Here is a 12,611-nt window from a genome sequence, read left to right as displayed (position 1 = left end):
CCCATTATTAGTTGGTACAGAATTTTCTGAGATTATTAGCTACAACATAAACATGTATGGCTTTGGAGTCTTGGGAAATTTATAATACCAATGAAAAATCAGTTTAATAATTCTAATAATTGTCTCCCATAAGTAGAAATTTGTTTCATTTTTGTACCCCAAAATAAAAAATATGTTTCACTTAAATAAGTTTTGAATATCCATTTATTTAAAAAATAATGGTTTCTTCAAAAAAAAATTAAAAATAATGATATCGTTTTGATATATACTCGCCAAAATAAAAAATATGTTTCACTTAAATAAGTTTTGAATATCCATTTATTTAAAAAATAATGGTTTCTTCAAAAAAAAATTAAAAATAATGATATCGTTTTGATACATACTCGTTACCAAAGACTATCTTCTACCATCCTCTCCACTCCTTCCCCTTTTCTCGAGCTGCAAACATTGATTTAGCAAATGAAAGTACTTTTGTGTGGTTGAAGGTTGTCACTCCAATTCCATTCTTGTGTTTATGTTTCTTTTGTATGTAAACTAAATTCAGAACATGATATAAGCTAAAAAAGAAAATTTTAAAAGAAAATGTTAACACGTGTCTTTAGGACATTTGCTACTGTATTCAAGATGAAAGATCTTTGCGGAAAATATACATCCAATATTTTGTGAAGTTAAAATTCAGCAAATCCTTATTTAGATGATTATTTTGAAGAATTTTTAAAATGATGATAATTTATGAAATATTTTGTCCAAACATAACATAGAGATTTTTTTTTTTTTTTTGGTAGTTAACGTAGGGAATTTCAAATGATACATAAAAACCTAGAATTCCAAATTTCAAATTGGTCCATGTTTTTTAAATGATACACAAAAACCAAGAATTGCAAATTGGTCCATAATTTTTAAATTTCAAACTTTATCTAAATTTTTTTTTTGTGGTGGCCGGGGTTTGAACCCGGACCTTGCATATTTTATGCTTTGTGCTTACCAACTGAGTTATGTTCACGAGGACTTTATCTAAATATTCTAAAGTTTATAAAAGTTACCCAAAAATATTAATAATATTGTTTGTATTACTCTACCCAAACAAGATATTTAAAAATCAATTCAATTAAATGTAATGATTTAAATTCATTTAAAATTTCAATCACAGCATCCAAACACTCTAAATAATCCATCAGTTTTAAAATGAGTATATTTTAACAAACAAAAAAATCAAAATGAATATTTACACTTTCCAATACAATTTAATTTTTTTTTGCCATTTTTATTCGCTATTAATTATAGGTAATAGTCATTTTGATCGTGTAAGAAAGTCACAATAATTCTTTAATATATCAAAATTACAAAATAGTTACAATAATCCTCTATATATCAAAATTTCAAAATAATCTATCAATGTATCAAGGGGAATTAGTCACTTTAATCCCTGAATAGGAAATGAGTTGTCAATTTAGTCTCTGAATGCAGATAAATTGCAAAATAGTCCCTGAATGTAGACTCTGTTAGTCAATTTAGTCCCTGAATGCAGATAAATTGCAAAATAGTCCTTGAATGTAGACTCTGTTAGTCAATTTAGTCCCTAAATGCAGACTCCGTTAGTCAATTTAGTCCCTGAATGTAGACTTCGTTAGTCACTCTAGTCCTTGAAATTGACCAACAGAGTTTACATTCAGAGACTAAAGTGACTACTCATTTCCTATTCATAGACTAAAGTGACTAATTCCCCGTATATCAATTTTCACCAATAGTACTCTACAGAATCTGGTCACCCGCTTCAAAGTTACCTACCAACTGTCTGAAGAAACTTCTCAAACAAACACGTCGCACAAACTCTCATCGTACAAGTATCAGATATCAACCCAATAAACTAATTTTTCTTCACCCTCCCAAATTTCAGGAATCCTTAATTACATCTTCAACAATGACAAAGAAATATCTCTCCAAACCTCTTTCAACCTTCTTCAACTTTATACGAACACGAACCTTAACTTCAATTCCTCAACGTGTATCACCTTATCTTAAACCTCAATCTCCATCACCACCCTTTACACCGTATCATACTCATCATCTATATCATAATTACGATTATTCTTCATTTGGGTCTCTACGATTTTGCAAAAAAAGTTTGTGTTCAAAACCTGCGCACAATTTTCAACCAACATGCTGGAATTGTCACGCTGTTCCTCAATCAGCACCTTTCTTGTTCTGCCAGTCGTGTCGTTGCATTCAACCTGTTGATTGTTCAAATGACTATTTCCATATTTTTGGATTGTAAGTTTCTCTTATTTTGTTTTTGTTCTTCTGGTTCTGGGTGGGTGTTGAAATTATGAACACAAAGTTTTGATTTTTATTGGTTGATAAATAATGGGTTTGTTGTAATTTGTTGAGTTGAAGCTCATAGTGTTTTACTTAGGAAGGTGAAACTTGATTATTTATAGGAAATTCATGTTTGTTTATATTTAATCCTAGGTTATTAATTTGTTTATTTTTAATGTTGTTATATATGTTTATGTTTATGCAATGTGTTTTATCAATCTGCGAGAGGAAATTGTATAAGTAAACTATCAAAGTATCAAACTAGTCCTTAACTTTGTAGACCGCTCTCAGATATGTTCCCAAGAGTATGAATATTTCAAGAAGTTCCTTGACTCTATTAAATTGTCAAGTTGATATCTATATTTAACACTCACTATCCATTAAGTCTCTATATTTTTAATCACTTACGATCAATTTGGTCCTTGTATTTAGCCACTTACTATCCATTTAGTCCCTAATATTATTAATGAAGGACTAATATGAGTACAATTTGACAGAGTCAAGGATCTTTTGAAATGCTTATAATCTCAAGGACCAATTTGAGATCATCCTACAAAATCAAGGACAAATTTGGTGGTTTACTAGAAATTGTATTCTCTTATATGACATAATTGTGTGTCTATTATATTTCTGACTTGAGTTCCATTGCGACTTTCAATATATGGTTTAAAGTTGTTGGGATGGAGGAAAAGAAATCTATTGATTTGTTATTGTCTGAATACTACTATATATAAGTAGAGAAACAGAATAGTAAATTTTTTTCTTTTAAATTTAATACAGGGAGAGGAAGTATGACGTAGGGGGTATTGATTTGGAGGGGAAGTACAAGGAGTGGCAAAAGAAACTACATCCTGATTTGGTGCATTCAAAATCTCAGGTTTGTCTTCTTAGGGGATATCCTTTCTTCTATTTATTACATACTCCCGATGTCTGTCATGTCTCTTTTTACTCTTTTTGTTTCGAAGATTTGCGGCAAGGAAGGTAGTAAGGTTGAATGTGTTATGTTTTTCGGAGAGACTAACAAAATTTGTTTGTTTACTTCAATTGGTTAGGAAGAAAGAGATTATGCTGCTGAACAATCTGCAAGAGTGATTGATGCATATCGTACACTTAGCAAACCTTTGTCAAGAGCAATTTACATGGTAAGCATATTTCAATGCCAAGATTCAAATTGATGATGCATAGTTACGGTAGCAGAAATCTTCGCAAAATTTGAACATATGAAAAGTTCAATGGTGATGATTGATATACCTGTTATCCGTGATGAGGAAATTTTTCATTTGGTCTGAGAAACAAATAAATTAAATGTGTCGCAACAGGCTTTCCATCACTTTCTTTACTTTTATATTGTTTGTTGTTTCTTCTTGCTTGACACCAAGTAATGTTGCGCCATAATTTGTTAGTTGAAGCTTGATGGAGTGGAAGTTGATGAGGAGCAGACAATTTCAGATCCAGAATTATTAGCAGAGGTAACTCAATAAAGCCAAATTTGTTTACAATGTGAAATTTCTTTTTAACTTAGTTTCAGTAGTTCGCTACTTAGTAACAAGAACAATCACAGTTTTCTGGAAAACAATCAAGCACAAAATGTCTTGAGATTTGCTGGTTGATCTCGCTCGCCCTTGTTTTAAATCAGTTCAGTAGTTTACCAAAATCCAGGGTAAACAGTCGTGTAAAGTACTTGAAGTCTCTATCGTCCAGAGACAGATATAAAAAATATATGAAGAATATCTAATATTATATCCATACAATTGCGATGGCTTTGTTACTGCAATTGATTATATTGGAATCATGATGAATAAGTTTATTTTAGCATCTGAGATTCCTTTTCCATTTAAAAACATGCTTTCTCAGCTGTCAGAACGTTGAACTTAACTTCTATGAAAGTGAAAATAACATGTGAAAAGTATAAAAAATAAACCAATGTTTATGTTCAATCGAAATGAAAGTGGCATTTCTGTTCTAGGTAAATGTTTTCCTTTTTTCACTTCATCAAAATCCCAGCTTTTATTTTTCTTTCTCTTAAATAAATTGGCTTCCTTTTGCCCGAACATAAAATAGGACTCTGGAATTTAATTGCTAAGGATAATGGTAAACTATCTATGCATATTAATTTCTATCTCTTTTTTCGTATTTCACTCTTCTACACAAGGAAAATCTAACCTCCACTCTAATCCTTTTCTGTTATTAAAATTTCCTGCAGATTATGGAAATCAGGGAAGCCGTTGAAGAAGCAACTAACTCTGAGGCTTTGAATCAGATTCGCTCTGAGGTATGCTTGAAAATTCTATTTTGTAAGGCATAAGTGCTGCACAGAGTCTGCATAATCAGTTCAAATACAGAATTTGAATTATGATTACTTTGATGTTGTTTTTTCATATCATCCTTTGAATGTTCATCCAGATGCAGGAGAAAATGCAAAGTTGGTCTAATGCCTTCGCTGATGCTTTCCAAAAGCGGGACTTTGAAGAAGCAAAGAATGCAATTAGAAGAATGATTTATTATACTCGTGTAATTGAGGAAGTTGTAAAGAAGCTTTGATACAGGTAATGTAATAATTTTCTTTTGGCTCATTCCTTACACCATACTTTGTAGAATCAAAAATAAGAAATTCGAAAAGAATTGAAGCTTAAGGTAAAAAGTTCTATATGCATACTTAGACATTAGAATTTAGAAACAAATGATAATGGGATGGTAGCTATTTTTATCTCATACCTACATATTTTTATGCAATTGGTAAATATTAAACGTAGATGTGCAATAATATCTCTGTAAAATGTGTGGGATAAAATGTTTGGTCCAATAACTTTGTGAACTGTCTTTTGCTTTTTGGTGGTTGATATATTTGAAGATTTATTCATTGCTGTAGCACTTCTGACATTATTGTTAATCATCATTTCTCAGGATATCGTTGCTGTTATGTTTGTTCTGGCTTTTATGAATCCAGGCTTTCAAAATAAAATGTACATCTCTTTCAACCACTGATGCTTCTACTTATATATTGTTTCTCTAGTTTACCACTACTTTTGAATTTTGAATCGTTTATCTTAAGCTGTCCCTGCTTGTAACTGTGCCTCAAATTCCTTTATTTTTGTATTATTATTGATGATATGTTGGTGTAGGCTTCCAAGATGGAGCTATTCCTTGGGGCGGCAAATGGTAGATCATTGCTGAGTATGAACTACGAAGGATTTGATTTGCTGATTGCAATGAAGTGGCCTATGAGTAAATAACCATTTGATTACATCATTTGTATCAATGGACCTTATTGCTTTGCTATGCACGTATCGGTGTCGAAGTTTATATGTTTTCTCACACCACGAGCCACATCCCTAGCATGAACACTCATTCAAGTCCGCTGCATGTAACAAAGCAACACTTATGTATTCAATAAAGTTATATATATGTACGTATTTTCCTCGCCTAGGTAAATTTGCAACACTTGATCCTACATGTGTTTTTCGGCGAGGATATAGCAAAACATTCAAAACATTCATATCTGGTTATACAATTTGATGTTTTTTTGAAACAATAGTTTTTTTTTTTTTTTTTTAACGATAAACAATAGAATAGTTAAATTTTGTTATTATCAAATAATTGTGTTGCCTTAGGTAGGCTGTGTTTGATTTGATATTTATAAGCTACTTACTATACAGTATCATTGTTTTGGTTCAGTTACGATGAGAATTTTTTTTAAACATCCACCATTGCACCCATCACGTTTAACAAAAACTTTAAACATCATCACAGTTAAACTTTAAAGGGTCACAATTCAAAATCTCGCACACATTACTAATTCCAATACTAATTGCAAGATGCTATCCCACTACTTCATATCAAGTTGACCTTAACAAATACTACTTACTATAACAATTGATTTTTTTTTTTTGGTACAAATAACAATTGATTTTATCATCAAGGACATAGAATTATGATGTTTTAGAGGAATTTCAAGATATTTGTTACATAATTTAAATTTTTTATTATAGAATGATACAAGTCTTTCAATACTAAAAAAATATAAAATTTTCTCACGTGCTCCTTATTATTCAAATCTTTAGTGAGCTAAGTACTTTTTTTGAGGTACTGAGCTAAGTACTTGATCTATAGTGTATATCTATACAACCCAATCTTAGCAAAGCTCATCGTCTCTTGATCTCCATGTATGTCTTTTGATTTTGACATATATTCTCCGCCAATCAGAGATATTAGTTATAGTATTTTTTTTTATATCAAACATAGAGATAAATCTTTTAGACTCTTGGAGACCATAAATCTTTTAGCAGTGACTGGATTTATGTTATTTTAGTTCATCCTATGTTACAAGAAAATCTCCACTTTTTTCTTTCCTTTTTGCTTTTCATTTTTTTGTTTGTTTTTAGAACTAGCGATTCATTTCTCTTTCATTAAAGATGTAATTTCTTCTATCTTCAATTTTAATTTTAATATTTACAATACAAAAAATAAAAATCCTATGTTACAAGAAAATCTCCACTTTTTTCTTTCCTTTTTGCTTTTCATTTTTTTGTTTGTTTTTAGAACTAGCGATTCATTTCTCTTTCATTAAAGATGTAATTTCTTCTATCTTCAATTTTAATTTTAATATTTACAATACAAAAAATAAAAATAAAAAGAAAAAGAATGCCCCTCTAAAATTGGACTCTCCCAGCCACCATTGTTGGTACTCAATACCATAATTAGAAACTAAAATAACACAAATCCAACAACTTCCAGAGGCCTTGAAAAGAAATCAAGTTATGAGCTTGCGCTTTCTAATAAGTTCTGATTTTTGTTGCAACACAACACGTGCTAAACCTTGTTTCCCTTCTCTATTCAACCCATAAAAAACTGTTCTAAAGTTAACAGTACTAGGAACAATCCCACTCTCCAACATTTCAGTAAGAAGTCTCATTGCTTCTTCAGATCTTCCAACTTTGCAAAGACAAGAAAGGAACATAGAATATGTTTTAAAATCAGGAAATGGTCCTTTGAATTTCATACGGTAGAACACATTCCATGCATCATTATACCTCTCCACGTTCATGTACCCACGTATAAGTGCCGAATATGTAACAACATTTGGTTCATAACCCGATTCTAGCATTTCCTCATATATCTGAATAGCTTTTTCTACATGTTTCTCTTTAAAGAAATGAACTATTAAAGATGTGTAAACATGTATTGTAGGTGTTATTCCTTCTTGTTTCATTGTATTCACCTTGGTTAATGCTTCTTCTAGTTTACCCTTTTGTAATAAACCATGTACAATACTTCCATAAGTTAGCTTTTCAACATTAGTTTTCTCTGCACCAGCTTCTTCAACTAATTTCAATGCTTCTTCCACTTTTCTAGCTCTACAAAGAGCTCTTATAAACAACGAGTAGCTAAGAGGGACCGTGTAGCCGAATCTTTGAAGTGAATCTATGCATTTCCTAGCCTCTACAATGCTACCCATTTCACATAAGCAACCAAGGTAGGTTTCAATCAATTCTTTGTCTGGGACATGTCCGGAATTAATCATCTCACCGTATATTTTGAGAGCATCATCAATTTTCCTTCCTTTCCTCCCACATAAGGCGATGATCAGATACTTGTATGTACTCCTACTTGGGCAATAACCACCATCTTTCATCTCTTTGAAACAATTCATGGCCATCTCTGTCAAACCTGTTCGGCCGTAAATCATGATCATGATCGTCCATGTTTCTGATGTTATTGGATAATTGTTTCTTCTCATTTCATATAACAGGCTGCGCATGTGCTTGAAATCTTTCCCGCGCCCTGCAATTTTGATTGCAATGTTGTATGATTCTGTGGTGTGTCTGTAGCCAGGTCTCTTTCCCACCCACGAAAAGAAATTTAGCACCGAGCAGCCATGCATACTGCAGCTTTGCATTATCTCCATAACAAATTCTGGGGTGAACTCAATGTTACTTATCTCTAACTTTTCTTGGATTGAAGACCAATCTAGAGAGGATGAAAGAATCCTACATACATCGCGAACATCTTGCTCACTGTAAGTCTTGAGAATTGGAATTAGTAATGAGCAGTCTACCTTTTCTGATTTTGGTTGGTCAACTCCTCTATCTTCTTCCACCTCATTTCTCAATGACACTCGTTTTTCAGACTCCTCAAAATTTTCAGGATAGAGTTTAGATGTTGTATGCATCTTTTGCACTCTCTCTTTTAAAGCAAACTCCCCCTTGGTTTCCATGTAAGTTATAACCCAACGGAATACTTCATCTTTGATTACAATCTTTGAAGACTGCATTTCATACAATACTTTGACAATGTCATCGGTCTTTGAAGCCTTGCAAAGCTCCTTAATAAATACCGAATACGACTTCCATGTAGGCTTGATGCCTTGGCTTTCCATACTCTTGAAAATTTTCCAGGCTTCGGATATACGATTTTGTGAAACATGGCCTGCAGCCATGGCTGTTATGGCCACAATATCTGGTTTAATTCCTTTTCCGAGCATCTCATCATACAGCATGCAAGCTTCTTCATTCCTACTCAACTTAAACAGATGCTGTATCAGTTCAGTATATGAGGAAACTGTAGGCACATAACCAGATTCTTTCATGCTTTGAAACACATCAAGTGCCAAGCAAACATCGTTTCTCCGTAAATAGCCATTTATGATAATCCCTTGAACGTTCCCCACAACAATGTCCCTTCTCTTCATAATTTCAACAATCTCTAAAGCGTCTGAAATCCTTCCTGCCTTACACAGCCCTCTCACTAAGGTCTCAAAATATTCAGGTTCAAGAACTACATCTTTATATTTGAGGTCACGAATCAATTCCAAAGCTTCTTTAATCCTACCAGAAATACAAAAGCTCTTAAGCATACACCCAAAAACACTGTTTTCCGGCATCAGACACAACCGAGTCATGTCATTTCCAAGCAAACCAACAGCTGCAACATCTCCTGATTCTGCCATACAGTTCATAAGCATCTTATACAACCTTACATCATCAAGTACAATGTCCTTCTTGACCATGTCCCTATAGAACTCCATAGCAATATCACCCTTACCCGAACTACAAAGCAAACGAATGATCGTTCTATACGAAACCACATCAGGTTCACAGCCACACTTTTGCATATTTTCAAACGCCAACAAAGCTTCACTGATTTTCTTCGCCTTCCCATAAAGAGACACAAGAATGGTCCACGTATTTACATCCTTTTGAACTCCACATTCATCCATTTCCTCCACCAACTTCTTCACCAACCCAAACTCCTTACCTTCTCCGGCAAGACACAACATGGTATTATAAGTCTGTGTTGTATGACGAAAACCATCCTTAAGCTTCAACCAGTTAAAAACCCTCAAACCCAAATGCGGAATTTTAAAACACCTTTTCAAAACTCTATCGAAAACCTCAACATTCAATTCACAATAACCCATCTTTTCTAATCGCTCTTCCACAGAAACCGAACCATTTTCACCTCGAATTATTTCCATAATCTCACCCACCATTCGACACATATCTTCTTCTCCCATTTTAACCAACTGGGCATCTTCCAAAACGGTAAAGTTTTCATCTTTATCAAGAACCACACTCTCTGCGGCATTTTCACAAACAGGTTCAGTGCACTCATGTTTCTCCTTAAAACCCATTTGTGTACCACGAATTTCGAGTGGAAACAATAACCCAGATGGGGAATTATCATGGATTACAGTATCAGAACCTAAAATCTCAGTAATCTCGTTGAAAAGTGCACGTGAGGGTTCAATGTCTGAGTTTGAAAGTTGTTGTGTTGTTTTGTGAGAATGTGAAAGTTTTGATGAATTTGAGAATGTAGAAAGATGAAAAACATGATGAGAATGTGAAAGGAAAGATGAATCATAGAATCGGAGTTTGATTTTTAATAATGCTCTCATGTTTTCTGCATTTGACATACACAAATGTTACGGACAGTGTTCGAAGAAAACAGAGAACGAATAAAAAATCCTTTCAAAATGGCTTAAAAAAAATAACTCCTTTAAAAAAAACAAAAGAGAATGAATAAACAAATAAATTGTAATTTTTTTTTTTTAGAAAAAAAATCAAGTAAAATTTAAATATTACAAAATAATATCTTTTAAGTGTTAACCATTCGCCTCTTAGGAGATCACTATTGATGCAGAGTTTGACTGTAAGATAGATAAATATAATTCACCAACCCGACAAAAAAAGTATTGTTTGACCAAAAGTTATTCTACATAAAAATCAAACTTAAATTCTCTAGAATGATTCGTCTTTTGATGGAGGACATTAACAATTCCTAAAAAAAAAAAAAGGAGGACATTAACAAATTCTTTTTTGAGCAAAGGCAAAATAATTCATTTCATTCATAATCAAGGAATACAAAGTAGTTGGAACATAATTGAAAAGGGTCTCGCTAATTTGTGCCCTAAGGGCACAAGATAAGAAACTAAATGTAGAAATTTAATTTTGAAAATTGTGCATTCATAATCTTAAAAGCTTAAAAATTTATCTTTTCAATACAAATTTTTTTAATTCTATATTTAGATTCTTATATTCTGCCCTTAGGCTTTGTTTGCGAGTTTGGAGGGAAGGGAGGGGAGAGTTTGTTAAAAAGGAAGGAGGAAGTGCAAGAAATAGAGAACATTGGGAGGAGGAGTTTTGGTGGGTTTATTTTTCTTCAAAATATAAAACCCTCATCATTTGAGGGAATTAAAAAATGAGTTTTACTTTTCCCACCCTGATGCCTTCTCGTGTGCCCTGCAAAAATTTCAAAAATACCCGTGGTCCGGATTTAGTTTTCCGAACCATATTGTTAGTTTTTCCGGAAAATAAAATTCGGACACATACAATATAAATATATGTGTCTTTCTTTGATGTCAAGGGTCTCTGTTGATCGTTATACGACCCCCGCATAAGCTGAAATGCAATTGCAGGGGTCGTATGAGCGGTCAACAATGACCATGACACCACAAACACTCTTATAAGCTACCTAAAAAACTAAAAAAATTGAAGAAAATGTAAGAAAGGAGATGAAGAAGAATAAAGGAAAATGTTGAAGATCCAAGCCTTTTTATAGCTTTAAATAAGTCATAGGTCTTAATTACAGTCAAATAAAACGTGTTCCACATTCAAAACCGTCAAAAAATGCATTCAAACTCCACTAACCGGCCTAATCTTTGATGAAACGTCACCGGCCAAAATGTTAATGAGGGTTTTCAGATTTTGTATTCCGGAATGCATGAAGTTGTTCCGGATTATAAAGTTCGAACTGCACCAGACCCTTTATTTGGATCTTTTTCGTTGTGAATGCCTTGGAAAAAAATAAAACAAAGGTACATAACATAAATAGAAGCAACATAAGACAAATAAATAGTTTAAAAAAACCATAATAACAGAAATGATGAATCTTTTGGGAAGGTGTTCGAAGAGGAGCTTTTGAACTCGATCTTGCCGGCCTGCCAACTGACATGTTACGATCAGCAGGCCGACATGATCGAGTTCATAAGAACCTCTTCTTTTGAGTTAGATCTGCAACATAATGAAGAAAGACAATGTGTTTCAAGACGATTTCTTTGAGCCGGATCATGTTGCCTTGCCAAATGACATATTCATCTGGCAGACAGCAAGATCTAACTCGTAGCAACCTCTTGATATTTTTGAGTTATCTATCTATCAAGGAGGCAACAAGGAGTATCTATATATTTTTGAAAGCATGCGGAGGATCTTCACCATGCTGGCACATAGAGAGCAATCTATTTGTCACATAGAGAGCAATCTATTTTACTGCAGTATGACAAAGATCCTCAACACAATGACAAAAATTTGCATGGTCTCTTTGGTGTGTTTGTTTGTATTTTTGACAGGATGCTGAAGATCTTCATCACGCCGTCAAATAGAGAACTATCTATTTGTGACAACGTGAGAAAGATCTTCAGCTTAATGACAAAAATTTGCATGGTTTTCTTTGGTGTGTTTGTGTGTTTTGCTGGTATTGAAGCTGAAAACCGGAGAGCACTTATTTATAGTGGTCCTTGGATGTTGTGGACCACATAAACTCTTGGTGCAATGTGATCCATACAAAAGAATCATATGCTGAGGCTGTCCGGATTATAAAATCCAAACCACCATTCACCTTACAGAAAGTACCAAGTTTCGTTTGTCTCAACCAAAATCGTATATTTCCGGATTATATAATCCGGAATCCATGTGTAATCCGGATTATAAAATTCGGACTGCATCAGAATCTTTTGGCCGGTGGTCAGCACCACACAGAACACGTTTGTCAGTTGTTTTGGTCTTGGGTCAAGTCAAGAA

The 12,611-nt window shown here is 33.3% G+C and overlaps 2 protein-coding genes across 3 annotated transcripts; one reads left to right on the top strand and one right to left on the bottom strand.

Annotated features, from left to right (window-relative positions):
* Positions 1 to 1,576: 1,576 nt before the first annotated feature.
* Positions 1,577 to 5,848, top strand: LOC146955499 (DNAJ heat shock N-terminal domain-containing protein). Of its 2 annotated transcripts, XR_015016638.1 has the most exons (8): positions 1,577 to 2,271; positions 3,097 to 3,193; positions 3,369 to 3,458; positions 3,720 to 3,785; positions 4,520 to 4,588; positions 4,720 to 4,862; positions 5,221 to 5,279; positions 5,439 to 5,848. XR_015016638.1 is itself a non-coding variant. In XM_085721609.1 (7 exons), exons 1-6 carry the CDS (start codon positions 1,922 to 1,924, stop codon positions 4,855 to 4,857), a joined length of 810 nt encoding a protein of 269 aa, XP_085577735.1. In that variant the 5' UTR covers positions 1,778 to 1,921; the 3' UTR covers positions 4,858 to 4,862; positions 5,439 to 5,848. The 2 variants fall into 2 exon arrangements, 1 of the variants encoding a protein (XP_085577735.1); XM_085721609.1 differs by lacking the exon at positions 5,221 to 5,279 and having other exon boundaries at positions 1,778 to 2,271.
* A 1,026-nt stretch (positions 5,849 to 6,874) lies between these two features.
* On the bottom strand, positions 6,875 to 10,395 carry LOC146955498 (Pentatricopeptide repeat (PPR) superfamily protein). The gene has a single exon (XM_085721604.1). It carries the CDS (start codon positions 10,226 to 10,228, stop codon positions 7,067 to 7,069), a length of 3,162 nt encoding a protein of 1,053 aa, XP_085577730.1. The 5' UTR covers positions 10,229 to 10,395; the 3' UTR covers positions 6,875 to 7,066.
* Between the last annotated feature and the right edge of the window lie 2,216 nt (positions 10,396 to 12,611).

This window comes from Medicago sativa, chromosome 1 (assembly GCF_051527215.1).
Source record: "Medicago sativa cultivar Bolivia chromosome 1, Bolivia_mono, whole genome shotgun sequence".
In the NCBI taxonomy this organism is placed as follows: domain Eukaryota; kingdom Viridiplantae; phylum Streptophyta; class Magnoliopsida; order Fabales; family Fabaceae; genus Medicago; species Medicago sativa.
Note: the sequence above shows the minus strand (reverse complement) of the source record. Positions and strands in the feature narration are given on the sequence as shown.